The sequence below is a fragment of the Ambystoma mexicanum genome, chromosome 4p, assembly GCF_040938575.1.
Source record: "Ambystoma mexicanum isolate Mex_15411 chromosome 4p, UKY_AmexF1_1, whole genome shotgun sequence".
Lineage (NCBI taxonomy): Eukaryota > Metazoa > Chordata > Amphibia > Caudata > Ambystomatidae > Ambystoma > Ambystoma mexicanum.
The window spans coordinates 1,164,372,368-1,164,392,749 of record NC_090927.1 but is presented as its reverse complement, the minus strand read 5'-3'; the positions used below and the strand labels follow the sequence as shown (position 1 = coordinate 1,164,392,749).

The 20,382-nt window shown below is 45.8% G+C and overlaps 1 protein-coding gene across 17 annotated transcripts in view; it reads left to right on the top strand.

The window, feature by feature from the left end:
- The window catches only part of SYNE1 (spectrin repeat containing nuclear envelope protein 1), a 1,651,720-nt gene that overhangs the window by 787,597 nt on the left and 843,741 nt on the right, over positions 1-20,382 (top strand). For all 17 annotated transcript variants that reach the window (XM_069606781.1, XM_069606782.1, XM_069606785.1 and 14 more), the window contains 2 exons: positions 4,768-4,940; positions 15,364-15,673. In XM_069606781.1, coding sequence (XP_069462882.1) covers positions 4,768-4,940; positions 15,364-15,673 — 483 coding nt within the window. The remainder of the gene's footprint in view (positions 1-4,767; positions 4,941-15,363; positions 15,674-20,382) is intronic.

Sequence of the window (20,382 nt, the reverse complement as noted above, 5' to 3'; positions counted from 1 at the left end):
ATCAGAGGCACAGTAGGCACATAGGCCCTGTTCCCTTCTCCTCCTTCTTTCTTCAGGTGTTAAAGAACGGCGAGTAGTGCCGATTTGCATGGGCTCATCGTGAGGTTTGGGCGCTGCCGAAGGAGGTGAGGAGGTCCTTGAAAAGGAGGTACGTGCTTTTCTTCTTTCTTGACGCCTTTCTTGCATCCTGAACTCCATCTGAAGGGCGGCCGTCATAAGATCCTGCAGGGAAGTAGGCCGAGGAAAGTGAGCCATTTCATCTTTTAATTCTTCTCGAAGACCTCTGCGGAACAAAATAAATTGAGACTGTTCAGACCAACCCGTCTCCATGGCCAATCTCTTAAATGAGGAGATATAAGACAGCACATCAAACTGTCCTTGACGAATGTCCATCAAGTCTTCAACAGCTGCCATTGAGACTTCGGGTCTCTCAAAGGTTTGTTTAACAAAAGCAATGAATGCATCGAAATTCTGAAGGACAGGGTCATTTCCGGTGACTAGAGGGGTGGCCCAAGCTAGAGCGTTCCCTGTCATATTAGACACCAGGAATCCAACCTTGGCATGATCTGAGGCGTAGGTGCGGGTTCTGAAGGAAAAATACACCCTGCAAGCGTCAAGAAATTCTTTTAGGGTCTTGGGGGAACCATCATACTTCCCTGAAGACAAAGGCATAGGGGGCAGGTCTGTGTTGGGGGGCTCCCTTACTGCCACCATTTGTTTTAACAGATTGTTTTCAGTTTTCATATTCTGCATTTCTAGAGAAAGGCTTTGTACCGCAGCGATTAGTTCCTGCACTTGCTCAGGAGTAGCCATGATTGGTGTTTGTAGGCGTTGCAAACTGTCAGCTTCCGATTCTACCACTGGTGTAATACCCTTCTTTCTCTCTTCAACCTCCTCACCTGTGGAGTCGAAATCCTCTTCAGCTGGACTGAGTGCTCGATGCGCCGTATAATCCTTTTCCTTTTTTTCGAGATTGAGAGTGTCTCCCACAAGAGGAAGCCACAGTGAGAGCGTGTAAATGCGCCCTGACCGTGTCCCCCTCCCGGGAGAGACGGGAAGGGGGAAAAAAGCCAGAGTAGGCAAAAAACCCCTTGGACCGGTAAGTATCCTGATGGCCGCTGGACGTGTATGCAGATGAATGATGGGAGAAGGCAGCAACCGGAACCAGGTGGAATTATAATGCAGCGAAAAACGCCAAAAGGTAAAGAAAACAAAGTAAAGGCAAAGAGCTGGAACTAAGGAATGGAGGTAGAGAGGAAACGAAAGACTGGGACCGGAGTAGGACCGGTAATAAGGACGGAAAGAGTAAGAGTAAGAATGCTCGAGGAGCAAAAGGTAAACAGCGTGTAGCAAGACCGCGGCAGCGAGGAAAAGCAGCTGACCGTGGAAGGTTGCAACGCGCTGTGCTCAGGGAGAGGAGTGGTTAAATAGCGCTACGGCGGAGAAGACTAGACCGCATAGAGAGAACGTAGCGTCAGCGTGACGGGAATCAGGAAGTCCCTAAGCGGCAGCGGGGCCAAAGACGCCAGGTGCGGAGGCGGCGCATGACACCAACCTCAGAGATGTGGAAGTTTTTTGTTTTGTCCCATTTCCCTTTCCCCGTCAGGGGTGTCTATCCTGCAGTGTAGTAATACACTCAGGTTGGACAGTTCTAGCAGGGTTAGTGGGGCCCTCAACTTCAACCTCAGGTAGTCCCGGCAGGTAAGCTGGGACTTTATACTTAATTCCCTGAAAAAGGCCCTTCAAAAAGATCAATCATCCCTCCCTGTCCCACTCTGTTTCATCCACCCTAAATCTACAGGTAGCCCCCAGTATGGCCACCCAGCATTGTCTCTCTGCCCCTGAAGACACATAAACATTAGAAATACGACCACCGTTATGAAGCTGCTCCTCCCCCTTCACAAAATGGGTTTCCTGGACACAAATACATCCAGTTTCAGGTTTCTGAACTCCCTCTTCACCAAAGACGTTTTGAAGGGTGGATTCAAGCCTCTCGCATTTAGCGAACCCATTTTTTAAAAAAATCTGCTCCTCTACCATTTCAATCTTGTATTACTTCTTGCAGTGCCCTCCATTCTGGTACAACCTTCCAACCTGCCAGAACCTCTTACAAAAACAGTGACCAACATCCAGGGCAAAAGTATGCAGAAATATCAGGGAGGGGAAAGACAAAAAACAAACACACTGATCAAATTGCCTATTGCGTAACTCTTCACTGATTCCCTGCACCCCTTGGTTGTGATTATGACCAGCTAGCCCATCCATACCATAAGGTGTTTGGCCTCTTCCATCCCCACCCATTCAATGGGAACGAACTGCCAGGAACCCCCCCCATCCCTACCTTATCAATATATTGTCACCACTACAATGCGCAATTTAGCCAACCTCACCCTTCTTCTCCAAGCCCCTTACAAACCCAACACTAGAACCCCTGAAGCCAATCCCACACTACTGAGTTCCACCTGAAGCCAAGCTGATCAACACTTCCCAGAACCCCCAACCACTCCTCACACAGACCCCTCCCTCAAACTCCTCTTCTCTAAACGCTCCCACCAAGACTACCCAGTCCTGACGAGAAAGCAGAAACATTGACCCTGAGGGCCGCCGTGCATCACCCCAGTCAAGTGATCTGCTTTCTCAGTGAGGGCATTTTGAGCCTCTGAATTTTCTGTGCGCCCTAAATCCTGCAGCGATCAATGCTACCAATCTCTCTAGTGCTGTCCTTTTGCCTGCTTCCCATGGGGTCTCTCTCGACTCCTCGCCTCCCCGATCAGTTCCGCTGTAACCCTCTGAATGTCATCCTCGGTGACCAACTGCTATTTCATCTCTTACCATTCAAAATCCAGGGAGAATGGGTATCCCCTCCTATACCTTGCACCATTGTCTCGCAACCATTGAGTGAGGGGAGCACACTTATTTTGAACCATCAAGGTGTAAGAAATGAAATCCTGGTATATTGCCACCTTTGACTCTATATAGTCGAAAGACCCCATACTTCTAGCCTTGTCAAGGATCCGAGCCTTGCCGGAGTAGTAATGAACCTGACCAACAGAGAGCATGGGCCCGTTTGGCCTCTGCCTGCCCTATGGGCCCTATCGATAACAACACAAGGACTAGCCTTGTCCTTGAAGACTAATTCAAGAATATCCTAAATCATCTTTTCTATGCTTTCCGGGGATTCTCCGTCTTTCTCTTGTATGCCAAAAATCTCAAGTTGTTGCATCCCTCCCAATTCCCAATGTCATCAATCTTGAGGTGCAGCTCGGCCTACTGCCTTTCCACTTCTGATATCCTCATATCCAATTGAGTTTCCAGGATCTCCATAGAGGATTGAGTCGTTTCCAGACCCACTCCTCCATGACCTCCACCTTACAGGACAGTTTTGCTATTTTTGCTACAACATCTGCCCTTATCCCCCTGATCTCCTCAAAGATCGCCTGGATGTCTCTCTTTGTGGCTCCAACCTCTATGCATAAGGCCTTACCTAACAGGTCTCCCTTCAATGTCTCTGTCCTCGCTTGGTGTCTGTAGCCACTCAGCGACTCCCTCCAGCTCATTCACCTCCTGTGCCTTGTCACTGCTGTGGCCCACTTCCACCTTCTTCCTCTCACACCTCCTGGGTACATTGACCCTGAGGGCCGCCGTGCATCACCCCAGCCTTTGGGCACCCCACCATTCCATTCCATCTCCCCAGCGTCCTACCTTATCACTTACGCAGGAATTACAACTACACCACGGGTGCTCGACCCCTTACCATTGTAGTGTGGATTGTCTGTGTTATGTTGAGTTATGTATCTGGGTTTTTTTCAGGCTCCACTTCATCACATCAGCTGGCTCCCACAGCCTCTCAAATTGCCTTCAGCCACCTCTGGTGAACTCCCTGCTGCTGCTATTGGGCTGATCTGTTGGGGCTAGGGGACTGCAATCTTTTCCGCCTGTTGATCTTACGAACTTGCTGCAGGGCTCACCTCCTATGAGAATATTGTGGTGTGGGCACCCGCAGTCTTGCCTTCACTCTGCCAAACTCTTCCCCATTTCCATGCCCTCACCGTGCTCCAGCAGAGCCCTTTTTATTTCGGAGAATGGAGTGGGTCCCTGTGGATTAATGGGTTGATAGGAGGCCTGTAGGTTGCCTTTTAATAATGGGCCACTTAACATGTGTTTACCCCTTCTTCCCAATTAAAGGGCATTGCCAATCTTTTGAAATGTATAAAGAAGGCCCCTAAATCCTCTCTTTGTTGGTAGGGTTGTAATATCCCATAGAGAACAATTGGTGTTGTGTGCCTGTTCTTATTTGGTGTAGTCTGTCCTGGAAATGTTGGTCAACCTGGATCTGATGGTTCATCATCTGATGCAGGAGGGTCTTTAGGGTGCTCGTGTCGGGACAGCTGCACCCTTTGGCGAAAACGTGTATTCGGTTTATTTAGAATTCAAGGGACAACTAGTGTCTTGTGTCTCTGCCAGGGGTGCTACTAGGTCTGGAAAAGATCCGGGGCTATGCTAATGTCGGGACTGTCAGGACTCGGGGCTGGATAGCCTTTTGGTTGCAGCCCCTGAGCTCCTATCCGGGACTAAAACCTAAAAGACCCGGGGCTATAGCCTCTGTGCCCCCCACACCCCTAGCAATGCCTCTGGTCTCTGCTAACTAAGAGTGTGCTTGCCTGCGATATAAGAAGAACAATGCTGCTGTTCTCATTGTTAAAGAAATGTGAGTTCATCATGAGGTGTTCAGTTTTGTCTGTGACACTTTACTCTTTAACCCAATAGGAACTCCTTTTGATGAAAGGTGAAGGGGAAGTGAAGTTGAATTTGGCCATTGGAAAAGGCGAGCAGGCGCTGAGGAGCAGCAATCAAGAAGGGCAGAAGGTGATTCAGACGCAGCTACAAACACTCAAAGACGTGTGGGCCAGCGTCATTCAGACCTCAGCCAAAAGCCACAGGTGAGCTCTAGCTGTGCAATTGGGTCTCCTATGATACTGGGGAGATTAGACCCCTGCTGATCTGCTCTCTCTTGGCACTGTGCACCTAGCCTACCTTCTGATTTCCGGGCCCAGGTACCTGTTCACCTTGCCACCCACCCGCACTGCCTCCTGGCAATCCCTTGCACTGGGGCCTTTATCTGTAACCATACAGTACCCCACTTTTTCCTTCTGCACTTACCAGACTCACCCTTTTCTGTTGCCTTAAACCTAGCACTTGCCACCTGCTGGCTGCACTTACACTGCTTGTTGCTTGTCATTATTTATTTATTTATTATTTATCTGTTTTCCTTTGCTCCGCACTTTCCACTTCTCCCCCCTTTCATGCACTTTCCCTTTTTTCCCCCGCTACCATGTACATGCGCGTTCTCAATGTCACTCGACCTGGTAAGATCGTTGTTTTGTTTTGTTGCCTTGTCGCACTCTGAAGCACTTGTGTACGAGCGCGATATGAATAAAATATCAAAATCAATAAAGACACCACTTAACAAAGAATAAAGGACCGAGTACAATAATTGAATTGATTGCTTTGCTTTGTTGGCAAAATATCGGTTTCAAAGCGACAATTGCTGTTTAACACCTTTTGTAGTGTTTTTGTTTTTTACATTTTAGACCACTACTTTTATTGGCAGTCGCTGATGGGTTACAACCCTTGTAACTTCCTTTCACCAACCACATGCAAACTTCTCCAAACGTACCCCTTCTTCACCTGCCTTTCTCCACCTCATTCTAAACGAGGAGTGCGTGGAACAAAACCACTCTGCATCTGATACGCTCTAAAGGATTTCTTGCTTAGTGAAAGGAACACAGCGTGAGAACTTCAAAACGGAGTTTCATTAATTGATTCTCGCGTCAAGCAGGGAATCCTGGGCCATGTCTGTTGGGGTTAGTTAGTATCTTAATTCGCCATGGAGGGACTTGATTCCTGCAGACTGTTACCGCTTTTCTTCCACTAGCAAAAAGCAGGCCTAGCCCTTAGGAATTCCAGGCGCAATGACAGCGCCATGATTGCCATGGCAGCTGCCATTGCTGTTCCCACTATGTTCCCACTATGTGTGCATGGCAGAGATCACTGTGGAATCCCGGCATGCAGCAGTGAAAAGCACCAGGACCTGCTTGGACTGCCATACTTTTCAAAGTTACATGCAGTGAATCGCCAGAATTGAGATGAATGTGCCAACAAAATGGTAGCCGTTTTCTTTATTCACACTGATTCTCCTGGCACTATATAATGAGCTAGAATGGTCATACATAGGACTGCTACCCATCCCCCCGCTACACACACACACCAACACTGCCTGCTGTGTTGTGCTTCTTTTGGAAATTAACACAGACCCAGTGCCCGCCGCCCAAACTATTCCTCCACCAAAATTAGAATGAGACATCCAATGTAGCATTGCCCAATTGCAATGCCATTTGCTTGTTCTGAATTTCACCTGCCATAACATTCTTTACTTGTACCTGAGCCATGTTTTCACCATCAATGAGCGATTACTGCATACATTCTGTAGCATGATTTAAACAAACATATCCTTACCAGACAATGGTTAAATGATTTGATTTCAAGGGTGACTATATCCTCACAGACGTAATTGTTGCACTGATTTCTGTCTGTTTTCATCCTCTTTGTCACTGTCCCCATCTCGTGGGTCAGTCTATAGTGCCACAGGATTGTTGAACTCTTCCTCAATTCCCCAGGTCATGGTGGGAATATGGGTGGGTATTTTTTACAGAAAGCAATCCTATACTCATGTCTGTCCCCCATCGCTGTCATCAAATCCAGATACACTTTTCACCATCTGCGTGCCTGATGACTCCACCCTATTGTGTGTGACCATGCTATGGGGGTTCTGGGTGTCTCTTGTTTGTTTTGTTTGTTTTATTAACATTTATATAGCGCACATCAGCCCGAAGACATTGTGGCACTTGTTACAGTACGGGCTTAGTTACAAAGTCATGAGCACTATATATACAAAGTCACAATAAGGTTATATTACATTTCTGATTGAATTCCAATTATTATATACAATACTACAATATACATGGCATGGGTAGAGGAGGCAGTCGTGGAGCTAGTTGAGGAATGTGGACTTGAGGTTGTTGTGGAAGGCATAGATGGATGTTTCAGCTCTAAGGGTGGCAGGGAGAGAGTTCCAGAGCTGTGGTGCAATATATGAGAAACCTAGGCCTCCAGCAGTAGCTCTCTTGTTGCGTGGTATGTGTAGCTGTTTGGTGTACTGAGCTCTGGTGGGGCGGGTGGAGGTGGTCCTTGATATTGCTTCAGATAGGTATGTGGGAGCAGTGTTGTTGATGCATCTGTGTGTGATGGTAAGGATTTTCAGCGTAATTCGGTCTTTGACCTGAAGCCACTGTGCTGCGCGTCTGGCATGAGATATATGGTCCCTTCTGGGGATGCTTATGGCGGCTCTGAGGGCATTGTTTTGTGTGGTTTGCAGTCTGTGGATGTTTTTGGCGGAGGTGCCAGCTAGGAGAGCTTTCCAGTAGTCAAGTTTAGCGCCTATAGTTGCTCGAGCTATGGCCATACGGTTGGGGGCGGATAAGTAGGGTTTGATGGCATTGATGAGTTTGGTGCTGAATGCTGATGCAGAGGCTATGGCGCTGACTTGTTTGTTCATTGATAGGTTGGCGTCAATGTGAACACCTAGGGTCTTGACGGAGGATGATACAGGTATGGTTGAGTTGTCTATGTTGAAGTTGGCATATTGGGGGCCAAGTTTCGTTATAATGTTTTTTTGCACAAGAATGAGGATTTCTCTCTTCTCTCCATTGAGACAGAGGCCATTGATTGCCATCCATGCTTGGATTGTAGCATAGCTATTGTTGAGGTAATTGGCGCCTTGGTGGTAGAGTCTACTTAAGGGTATGAGTACTTGAGTGTCATCTGCATAGTTGGTATATGCCACGCCGATGGAGTCAAGTAAGTCGAAAAGGGGTTTAGTGAAGAGGTTATAGAGGGTATGGGCTGTACAGGAACCTTGGGGGACACCGCAGTTTATAGTAGTGGGGTCAGCATTTGCTGTGCTCTAGTGACTGAAACTTTGCAGACGGTGCTCAGCAGTATGTTTCTGCTTCTAGGTTCAGGGCATGCATCGATGCCCAGGGTCCCTGGGCCTCTAGCAATCAATGGCGCTAAAAAGATAAACGTTTCCGTAGTAAGACTTCAAACCACTAAGTAACCCGTGGGCAGAGTGCCAATGATTCCTTCTTTCACTGAATAGGATTCGCCACTGGCCACAAGGCTCTCTCTTGGTCATAGCGACACATTGATCCTTTGATAACGGTCTTTCTCTTACCGCCTGGTTCGACTTTGCTAATTTAGAAGGCTTTGTGGTCGCTCCCCTACATTGATCCTTTGATAACGTTCTTTTGCTTTCTGTTTGGTTCCGCTTTGCTAATTTAGAAGGCTTTGTGGTTGTTCCCCTACATTGATCCTTTCATAACGTTCTTTCACTTACCGCCTGGTTCGGCTTTGCTAATTTAGAAGGCTTTGTGTCGCTTCCCTATATTGATCCTTTGATAACATTCTTCCACTTACTGTAGGGTTCGGCTTTGCTAATTTAGAAGGCCTTGTCGTCGCTCCCCTACATTGATCCTTTGATAACGTTCTTTCTCTGACTGCCTGGTTCGGATTTGCTAATTTAGAAGGCTTTGTGATCGCTCCCGTACATTGATCCTTTGATAACGTTCTTTCTCTTACGGCCTGGTTCGGCTTTGCTAATTTAGAAGGCTTTGTGGTCGCTCCCCTACATTGATCCTTTGATAACGTTCTTTCGCTTAATGTTTGGTTCGGCTTTGCTAATTTAGAAGGCTTTGTGGTCGCTCTCCTACATTGATCCTTTGATAACGTTCTTTCGCTTACTGTTTGGTTCGGCTTTGCTAATTTAGAAGGCTTTGTGGTCGCTCCCCTACATTGATCCTTTGATAACGTTCTTTCGCTTAATGTTTGGTTCGGCTTTGCTAATTTAGAAGGCTTTGTGGTCGCTCCCCTACATTGATCCTTTGATAACGTTCTTTCGCTTACTGTTTGGTTCGGCTTTGCTAATTTAGAAGGCTTTGTGGTCTCTCCCCTAGCATTTCTCCATCTGAGTCCCTTGCCTTACTGATCTGTGGGGTACAGTTTGGACAGAGTTAATCGCTACCATCTCTTAACGCCTCGATGCAGGGTTGCCAGCCCTCACCTAATTATTTGTTGCCTTTCCCTACAAGGCAAGGGGCTTTAAAAGAATACAAGTCCAATGTACTCTTCATCACCTTCCACTTTAATGTTTTGCAACTGAGCAGCGCCCCAACATACACCGGACTGGACTTCCTCGCCATCTTCAGGTCATGCTCCTGATCAGGCAGAAGCTCTAGATTTTTTCCACATTCAAGAATGGCTGCCCCGAGCCTGAGAATGGAAAAACATCTCAGGGCGACATTCAGACCGTTCAAGCTTTTTCAACACGCTGTGTTATGTTATGCTATGCAATGTTACGTTAAAAGTATTTCTTTAGGGGTCAAAACCGTAAGGCTCTAGATCGCTCAAGCAGAGGGCGAAACACACTATTAAATCAATTTCCAGCAGATTAATGATCAAGACGTGAATGAAACAACATCGCTTTGAGGCCTTTTTCAAATGTAGGTGCTAATCTAAGGGCACTCTGAAGCTCATTCCCAAATCATGGCTCCCGGCAGAGACAAGCTCCTGCCACGTGCAAAGAGCACATCTACTTGGGTTGGGTGATATTGTATGCAAATATGTTCTATGTAAAGCACATAGGCGAAAGCGCTATATTAATAACATATAATCATCATCATCATTAAATCTCATTTTGGAGGTGCCAGGATATGATATGATAGGTTATTTATAACGCGCTTAATACACAGAGGTTTCTAAGCCCGGACCCGGGGATCGAACTTGTGGTGCTCCATGCTTCCAAGGCAAGCACGTTGCCCCTGAGCTATCCTCCCGAGACAGAGCAAAGAGGACGTTTTGTCATGTGATTCCCAGACTACTTACCAAATAGCGGGGAACGTTCCTATAAATGCATTTAAGCCGCTGCTACATCCTGGCACTTTTCCCGTTTATTTGCATGGGTCTATGAGGCCCAGACTGCAACGTGGCTAACAAACACAAATTGAGCTGAACATGTCACACAGGGCCTAATCCACGAAGCATAGATCAAGTGCTCTGTCAGTAAACATAATCATTCAGAATCTTCAAGGCCTAAGAATGATTACTGTATTCCCTTGTTCCCATCCTGCCTTAAAGCGCTTTGAAGTACTTCACCTGTGTATAAGCACTACATAGAGACATGGTACTCTGCTCCCATCCGTTCCCACACACTTCAAGCACTGTATAAAATATAACAAATACTTGTTGATAACCCATCCCTCCAGTTTAGCCCACAAGGTGGGACGATTTAAACAATCAAATGCTGCCATGTATTCCACGAAGCATGGATAAAGTGCTCTGTCGGTAAACTTGATCATACAGAATCTTCAAGGCCTAAGAACGATTACTGTATTCTCTTGTTACGATCCTGCCTTGAAGCGCTTTGAAGCATTTCACCTGTGTATAAGCACTATATAGATAAACAATAAATAAATACCACTCAAAGCATCAGTGGACAGCAAGCGAAGGGCCCATATGGCCGGTATAGTAGAGCACCCCTTCCTGAACCCAAGCTCCTGGGGCTTCAGCTACTGTTTCTCCATGACCAATAGTAAAATCGTGGCAAATGTTGAACTGCTAGTATCTAGTATTGCTAGTAATCTGTAGTTACTATGGTCTAAATGGGTTCCACACTTATGAACACCACATTGGTAACAGCTCCTATTAAGGTTCGCCTGGCCAATAAGGGACACTTTCGTCATTCTTTTGATTGCATTTTCTTTTGGTCAAAACACTAAAAAAGATCCATTCATCAAAACAACCATTGTTACTAACTCTTAAGTTTTAATTTACACCACAGACCATCGTCGGACTGCCAGTGCAGGGTCCCAATTTCCCTCCTCTACACAGACAAGGCTCAGTACTTTAATACCACTTTAAAACCACTATGGAGGTGATATGTGATAAAAGACTAACAGCATGACACATAAGGCCAAATTCACCCCCTGTTCCTTTGTGAATTTTGCCACCTTTGAGGGAAGGAGTAAACAGGGTTGGTTCACACTTGGAGGGTTTTGGAGGTTTGGAACAGGTTTTGAGAAGGTATGAGGAATTGGAGCTGTTTGGTGTTTATTTATCTAGTTTCTTAGTCTTTAATATGTTTTTGTAGCAAATGTTTGTGGCCTCTGGTTTAGTGTTTTTTTCAGTGTGTTGGTAGTGTATTGTTAGTTTTCCCTATATTAAAAAACCTTGCTGTTTCCTCTTGTGATTTTTCCTTTTATGTCCCCTTTTAAGTTTTTAAGGCCCAAAAGAGTTTCCTGCCCCTCAACACATCCGAAAACTCACAAAACAATAAAACCAATCTTTACCCTTTCCCAATTTCCCCCTGTGTGTTTGTTGTTGTTGTCGTCAAATCTCCACACTTGCTGATCTGGTGGTCTGTCATTTAAAGGTATGGTCTAGTAATACATTTTATTTAAAAAATAGATAGGCAAAATAAAAAAAAAAAATACTAGCATTCTCTTTTTTAAAACTTCCTATGTAAAATGTTGAGCTATTCAAGCTCAAAATTCGCAAAAGCAAGCACATGGGCGCATCCATTTTGTGAAACCGGAGACCCAAAGTGAAAGCCACAGCAGGCAGAAACACAACTCGGTTGTGTTTACATGCCGCGTAGTTTTTCAGCCTACAGCTGATTTCCCATTTGGGGCTCTCGGGCTCCCCGTGGTCATGGGATTGTGCAGGGATATCAGGATCTCTTGTGGACATACCAACAGAGGCAGGGGAGGCTCATAGCGTGCTCTGTGCTACTCGGGGGGGGGGGGACTTGCTGGCTGTCCCTCTGTCTAAATGCCTCTCTTGGGCACTTCCAGCAGAACTGCGGAAAACATCATCTATAATCCCCTTTTGGAAAAAACGTAAAACATGCCTGTTCCAGTGATTGATGGGTCCTGTGACTGTGTCCTGATGTGAGCAAAGAATTTAAGCATCTGCGCCTAAATGCAGTTTATTGCTTGGTTCCAAAGGGATATGCGCATTATAAATCCCTAATCTAATCTAATCTAATCCCTATAGAGGCACAGGAAGCAAGGATTCTTGTGTATGCCGTAACAACCAAAGGAAGGCGCAGAGAAATTAAGGACTTTGGGACCATTCCCTGAACTGAACCACCAATAGCAAGAACCAGAGATCCCAACAACTTTATACCGTTTCTTTAGACCTCAGACCAAATCATAAGTCAAAATAAGCGTGCAGTCATTTAGATTTGTAGAAAGCCTCTGTCAAGTAGCAAACTATAAATTCATTATCAGTAAATTCACAATGTTAATTAAACACACAATATTAAAAATACATAAAAATCAATCAGATAGCAATTACAAAGGGTCATTAAAGTGTCATGTGCTGTGCAAGACCTAATACACTGAATACTATTACACATAAAAAGCGCATCAAGAGAACAACATCAAGTTTTAAACTTCTCCGCCTCTCTCGTTGGTCAAAGCTAGTGGTACCCTTCGAATCACAAGTGTACTCTGCTAGTCAGAAGTATTCAACTGTTTACAGATACCTATAACCATGTCCTAAAACAACTTAATATGCTTATTTATTACACTGCTAAATATCACCGTGGCTGTTGGGATCTCTGGTGTTTGCTTCTTGTGTATGCCCCCATAGAGACTAGAGAGGCAGGGCCTCTAGTGGATGTTCCACTGAAGCAGGGCCAGTGGGGGAGCAGGATGGCTCTTTCCTCATATAGTACAGTGGTCGGCCACAGCAAGCACTGGAAAATATGGAACAGCTCCTGTCTGGGGCTGGTGTGGGGGGGGGCTCATTGAGGGGGAAGTGGTCTCCACCCAGCAAGGTAAGGGTGCTGCTGAGGATGATATCCATCAGGAGGAGGCAGAAGTAGAACCAGCCTGTGGATTTGCTGCAGCAGGTGGTGGACCTACCTGTGGGAAGACCAGAGACAGTTGCCAGGTGCAGGCCCTTGTTGCGGGTACAGCCCCAAAAAGACCTTGGCGGTGGTATGCTACCAGCAGCACCTGTTTTTGGCAAAACCCCCTGAACTACACCCTGAGGTATGAAGGCACCTACAGACTTTATTGTGGGCTGTCTGTTAGTCAGGGGAGCTGGAGAAAGCTTGAGCTGAAGCGTAGGAGGCACAAGGAGCTCACCATATTTCCCCCATGTAGGGCGTTTTGCAGAGAGAATGAAATTAGGTGATCTTGGTGGAGGGACTGGCCTCGCAGGAAGAGTGGCAGCAGTCTCTAGGAGACCCGTAGAACTTTAGGAAATGCTCTGTGGGAGAGCATGAGAATGTTAGCGGGCGATTGCACTTTGTGAAAGGGCTTGGGAACCTTAATGGGTGTCTGTGCCATGAGAGGGAACCTGAACATGTTAGTGGGTGGCTCTGCTGTGAGCGGGAATCCAAGAACCTGCGGCTGGTGGGTGCTATGGTGAGTTGACTGAACTCATGATGTTATGCGAGTGGGAGAGCAGCAAGGGAAAGGGTGGGTCTAGTTGCTACCTGGTGTGCCTTCCAGAGGTTTGAAGGAGTCAGATCCTGTAGTCTTGCCAACTCCTTCAAAGCACACTATTACGCCATCCAGGGTGTTTAAACCCCCCTTCCCATCAGAAACCTCTAAAACCCTACCATCCAAAGCGTTCAACTATACACCTCCCAAACAGGAGCATTTTGCCAAGACCATACTGTGCGCCGCACTAATATTTATTTATTCACACATTCACTTCATTTATACACACACTGTGTTCGAGGATGTTTGAGAAAAGAGTTCCAGAATTTCCTTGAGGTCCAGTGCAAGGAAGAGAAGGGACTGCGGACTGGGCTGTCAGATAGAGATACTGCAGATAGCAGCGTGTCACTCTCAGGAAGATGTGGAACCCAGCCACTGAATAGCATCTGCAGGAGACGTATGGAACTCTCCAGGTGCTACTGCACACTATGGTCATCTTTTCCCATAATCCACTATATGCCAGTTTTTCCACAAAATAGTAGGGAAAGAGATCTATTGCTATCTTTATATCCAGGTTAGCATCAAGCAAGCAATGTCTGTCGTGCGACTTGTGATCGTTTTGGCCATGCTGAGATGCTTCCACAACACTGGTTTAAATGCAGTGGGGGATTACTCCTATACACTGCTGGTGTACAGGGGTGTATGTGCTGGATCATACATTCAATTGACCACATGCAATTCTCACCTCCCCAGTGCACACAGCAAGTGCTTCTGCAGGAGGGTAAAGGCTACAATCAGCACAACTCCCCCACCTTAGGCTTGTTTGGGTGCTGATAGGTTGTTCCAAATGTGTTGTGCACTCCCTAACTGGTGTGTCACCCGCATCCCCATATCTCTGCCGCTCCTTCCCAGCAAAGATAGAGAAGCGTGTCACTCCCACAAGCTGCCCTCAGGGATTCCTGTTTCCTCCCCGTCGTCATCCTTGGGGCAACCCAGTGGCACGTGTCTTATCCAACTGCATCAATAGTCAGGCACTGACCGCTGTGTCACCTGCTACCTTGAATCTCTGTTGCACCCTTCTGACCAAATTAGGTGAGTTTGTCCCTCCTAAAAGCTACCCTGAGGGATTCACAATTCTTCCCCATTATCCTCCCAGGTGTCATCTCATCGCGCGTGTCTCGTCCACTCGCGTCAAAAGACGACACTGACTGGTGTATCATTCGCCTCCCCACATATTGGATGATGGCACTTGTTTTGTTTGCCCACCCCAAATCACTGAATATTTTATACTGCACTGTGTACACAAATAACAACCCTAAATCTAACTTTCCATTGTCGTTCACAACCTCTCTGTACTTCCTACTCAATTACTATAAATGCACACCCGTTTATTAACCCTTTTTTTACTCCAGCACCAACTTCTGCTTCTCTGAAAGCTGCCTGAGACTGAAAAGGAGGCCCAGCCATGTCTCCTTCTTTAAGCCCTGTAATAAAACTTCAGAAGAACCTTTTGAAATGTTTGTCTGAGGTTTGAGCTGGTCAACTCACCTGAAATTCTGGTGATTCAACGTTCGTGAAAGAAAGTTCACAAGGCCTAATAATAAGTAAAATACTGCTGTTATATGGAGTGCTGGGAGTAGGCATAGCTTCATATAATATGGTGTGTGTTACCGTTATTTAGCATGCAAATGTTTGAAGATGAAAGAATGTATATTTTTAATCTGCAAAATTGGTTTCAAAAGTAGCCTATTGTCTTGTTTCATCAACAAGCTTGCATTTCCCTTTATAATTCAAGCGCGCTGCAGTCTGTGATTAGCCAGTGGGAGGATCACATTGAGAGGAAGAGCCAGCTGGAGCAGTGGCTGGAGTCGGTGGATCAGAAAGTGGAACAGCCTTTGCAGCTGCAAGCAGGATTGAAAGAGAAGTTTTCCCAGTTGGATCACTTCCAAGCTATCTTATCAGACATAGAGGATCACACCAACTCATTGCTCCGGCTAACTGAGAAATCCAAGGAGCTGTACGAAAAGACAGAGGATGACTCTTTCAAAGAGGAGGCCCAAGGTGAACTGAAAACGCAGTTTAATGACATCACAACTGTGGTCAAGGTAATTGTTCATGCTACTAAGGCCTTTGGATACCTTTGTTTACACGCTAGGCCTATGTTTCTATATTGGGCTGTCAGGGATTGATTGCTTTCTTCTAGAGTGAGCAATGGCAATTCAATTTCTTCTCACTCTGTCTAAAAAAAAATGTGTGTCCAGAAAAGTTGCAAATGTCTCTAATGTGGGAAAGCCAGACCATGCTGTCTTTTGTTTGATGCTATTTGGAAGATGGTGTCATCAGTTTAGCTTAGTGCATCACAAGCCAGGCACTGTACTACAGAGATTATAGAATCAGAGTAAAGATTTATTTTGACAATTCTTTATGTGAAAGAGGAAGACAAAATGTAAACACGATAAGCAGTGCACTAAAGGCGATCTTTAAAATCATATTCAACTACTTGTCCAGCTCCCTGCCACCTTCCTGGACTTCCCCATCTTCTCAAGAGAGGACAGCCACACCATTCCTTTGGGACCCCGGCCCTGCACCTACGATGCCTTTGTTGACAGGCAATGTCGAGTCTTACCTTAAAAGCCCCTTGATGACTTGAACCCCTCCACAAGACCACCGCACATAGCTCACAACAGTGAATGTGGCAGAAAGATGAAATACACTATTTTCCCATGCTTTGCTATCTGCTGAGTGTAACAGGAGAATGGGCCTCCCCATTGGCGGCTTCTGAGCTTGGATAGCCTAACCCAGAGTGCTCAATCAGCTTCCCCCATCACCAGGAAGAACTATATATCTTGGCACTGCCTTGCTCATGGCTGCAGCCAGGTCTATCCGCACTCCCTCCACTACTTAACTTGCGGAATCTTCATGATCAAGGATGGCAATCCGGGAACTCCCTGCAAAACACAAAGAAACATGAATGCGATCTATCCCTCTCTACCCCGCAGGCGGCTCATCTAGCTCTTAATTAGTTCAAATTACAATGGATTTTTGTTGCTTCATTTAAAACTTCCTTTCTTACTTTTATGGTTAAAGTGTACACACATTCCCTCCCTATGCTCCCCTAAGGACTACTAGCTTTTCCCCAGCCATTACTCGCTCTACTCCCCTCCAAACACCCTATTCAAAGCGTTTGCCCCTCCTCTTAGCTGCTAGAACACTGTTTCAGGGTTGCACTTAAGTTTCCTAAATGTATACTGGCCTTTGTCAAGCCCCACATTCCAGATAACACCATTTAAGTGTTTCATCATAATCACAATACACAGTCTGTAACTGAATGTGGATGGATATTACCTTTGAGTCCCACCCAAGCTCTAACCCTATCTAAATGCTGCAGAGTCAGTGCTCTGGGCTATGGAGCAGCTCAATGAAGACCATAACAATCACCAATAATTAGGTTTTTTACAACATCCCTTTCAACTCTGACCTGTTGCTCCAAGTTCATTAGACCCGATTTCAATACTGAAGTCTCAGTGTCATGAAGTTGGAGTCAGAATTCAGTAGTGGAGTCATTCATGCCAGATGTGATGCATAGGTGCAGTTGGCCAATCCCTGACTGAAGGAAGTTCAAGCAGAGCTCACAACCTGACCTCCCTACTAAAGTCGCGGTTACAGTCAACTCTTGCCCCATATTCCAATCTATAATGGTTTAGTTGGCTGCATCTCTCAAGCTGGCCTACTGCTCTGTCTTTGCTTCTGTCTGTTGCGCATGACACTGCCACCTAGCAGCACACCACTCGCACTAGTCTAATGCATGGTGCTGTCTGTGTATTTCCTCAGTCTATTCAAGCTGCACCTCACCCACACCCATACTGAACGTGCACCACTCATCCATTTTACCCGAGGAGAATCCTATCCTCGACCACCTGTCCAAACAGGCAGGATCATCATACAGGTGGAAACATTTTAATCCACCCCTCTGACACATGAACAATGTACATTTTAAAGTCCTTCACTTTCACCCCATGTCTGGGTTTTAGTCATCTTATCCACCAGTCTAATCTAAAACCTAGAACAAAGGGAGACCCAAGCCGAATTACCCCTCATGAAAACCTCCTCCGCCCTCATTCCACCAGTGATTGCCTAACATGAAGCCACACCTGCAATGTAATGAGCTCTGAACACATAAATAACGATCTCCGCCAGCCCCAGGATTTTCTTGGTCCTGCTGGCTGTGGTATAGGCGTAGTGTGCATAGGAGGCCTGCACAAGCTGATTGAAAATTCTCCAGCACTCTGGGGTCTAATATCTTGTATTTCTCTAGGTAATTCAAGGAGGACCACACACACAACAAGGACTCCCAAGTCTAGACAGGGAAAAAGACAGGAGAAAAAAAGCCCTTTGTCTGACATGAGATTTATTGCAAAGCAATGTTTCTAAATAGTATACAAAATTACAATATCAACTACAGGTAATATATCCAAGAGGTACATATTAAAACACAGATATTGCAGAGAATAGCACAACACAGCAGTGTCACATAGTGCCAGTTTGTTCATTAAAAGGCATTTCTAGTTTTCTATTTTGGAGACGTTCCCACTTTTCTTTTCCTCTTCCCCGAACGATGCAAATGCATGAATGACCTTCACTTATAATCCTTATTTCTTCTCTCCGGAATCTCTCTAAGGCTATATTAATAACTTGAGCTGACATCATGATTGACTGACTGAGTGTTAGCTCTATTGATCGCCTACAAAGGAACCGTGTCCCGCAGCAACACAACCCAGGAAATAGCCATTGTGGTCAAATATGAGGATCTTGGAAAGCCGAATGGGGCACATATTCCTGATGACCTCTTAGTAAAAAGGGACGTATTTGGGCAGAACCCCTTAAATAAAGGTCAAAAGCACCTCATGAGTCTGATTACGGTTGACTGCTGAACTGCGAATGTACCTGGAACTGGAACATGGTCTGCCAAGATGGACGAGCAAAAGATATTGTCATAAAAATCAAGCTCACTTGAAAAAAATGGAAATGAAAATCAGTTCCCTCTTTTAAGGATGTATATAATTGATTAATTGTCCTTTTCTGCACCAGGCAGACCAGCCCATGCAGCAATGTAAGCCCTTTAATTTACCAGTACTATTATGATCCACTGAAGCAAATGGTCAGTGAGTTCCCAAAAAATCCCTAAAATTCTCGAAGCTGAGAGATCCCAAGGACTCCTGCAGAGGTACCTGATGCAGGATACTCTTCACATCCAACAGCGTGCCGGGTGCTCATGGAAGGAGCCGCTAGTGAAGCGACGTCAGCATTAGAAAATGAATGCCTTGGCTCAGCAAAACTAGCATCCCAAGCCATTGCAGCATCACTGTCCATACCGCAAGCAATATCTACAACACCAGAACATCTACATATTACCAGATCCATTCTACATGACATCACCTTTCCATCAACTTTACCCCTGTCCCATCCACATAACAATCAACATCCACAGACCCATTACATTTCAACCCACTGATACCTTTGTTCTCCCAATGGACATATTTGAACCTTAACCAAGATCAATCACTGATTTCCCCACTGCTACTGCCAAAAATGGCATCCCCATAACTCTCCTCTCACGTCAAGAATCCATTTAACCACTTCTTTCCCTAACTTATCCTACTACTTATGTCCATCACCATAGAAACATAACACAGCACACCTCATATACCACCTTCCAAACTCGCTCACCGCACAGACCTCTTCCACCTGGCACCCATTCTTGAATGGAGGACAATTTTAGCTTAAGCAGTTGGCACTCTGCAGGTTGCAGCTGTCTGCAACCCTGAATATTAAGTAATACTAAGTAATGAGAAATGAGGGTCTCTGTTTATATATCCTGGGTAGCTATTTCTCTTAATCAAAATGTTCACCTCTCATAACACCTAGCTGCCCAAAGTCCTAACCCACCATTCTTGGGTCCTTTTTAGACACTGTGCATATTGTGGGGCGCAGGAGGGGTGCGGCTTCTGGGCAAAGGCGTGGACACTGTACATGTTGCACCAATAGGTTTCATTGGGGCCCACTTGCCATGACCTTTGGCATAGAGACCCAGTTTCCGCTGCCTAGGAGATGTGATTACTGCTGGTGTAAAATTACTTTTTTTTTATCTCTCTCCCCATTCCGGTGGGATTCCTCCGATAATGGCAACAAACTACACATACAGCGGCATTGAACTACCTATGCCTGTGGGATTCCCCCATGTATTACCCCCGATAACACTTGAAAAATCCAAAACTCTTCCCTGTCCTCACAGGCACTCACCAAGGGCCCCCTCCTCTTTCCATTGTCCCCCAACTCTCCTCAACTGCTTTTTTCCTCCCTGGCCATTAGCCCATTAACCCCGAGCACTGTTTGGATCATGTGTCGCATTTACTTCTCCGAGCTGGACTTGATTGAAATGGGTCAGGGGTTTTGCTGCATTAAATCTGATCACCTTAACTCTCTCTTAACAAATGTTTTTCATTGAATTTCAAGGGTTTTTCTATAGCTTAGTTTCCTCAGGCCCACTAGTCATGGCCTTCTGTCGTGGACACAGTACATGTTGTGAAAATAGTTTCTGTTGGGTCCACTAGCCATGGTCAAACATGTTGCATAGTTTCTTGAGGCCTCACTAGCTTTGCCTTCAGCCGTGTTCTCTGTACGTGTTGCATCAATATCCTTCTTTTGGGCCCACTAGCCATAGCCACTGCCATGTGACACCATTAATTTGTTACCAAACGCCAAGTGTCCCCTCTCCTGCAGATGTAGGCATTTCAGATGTTAAACCTTTTTTTTT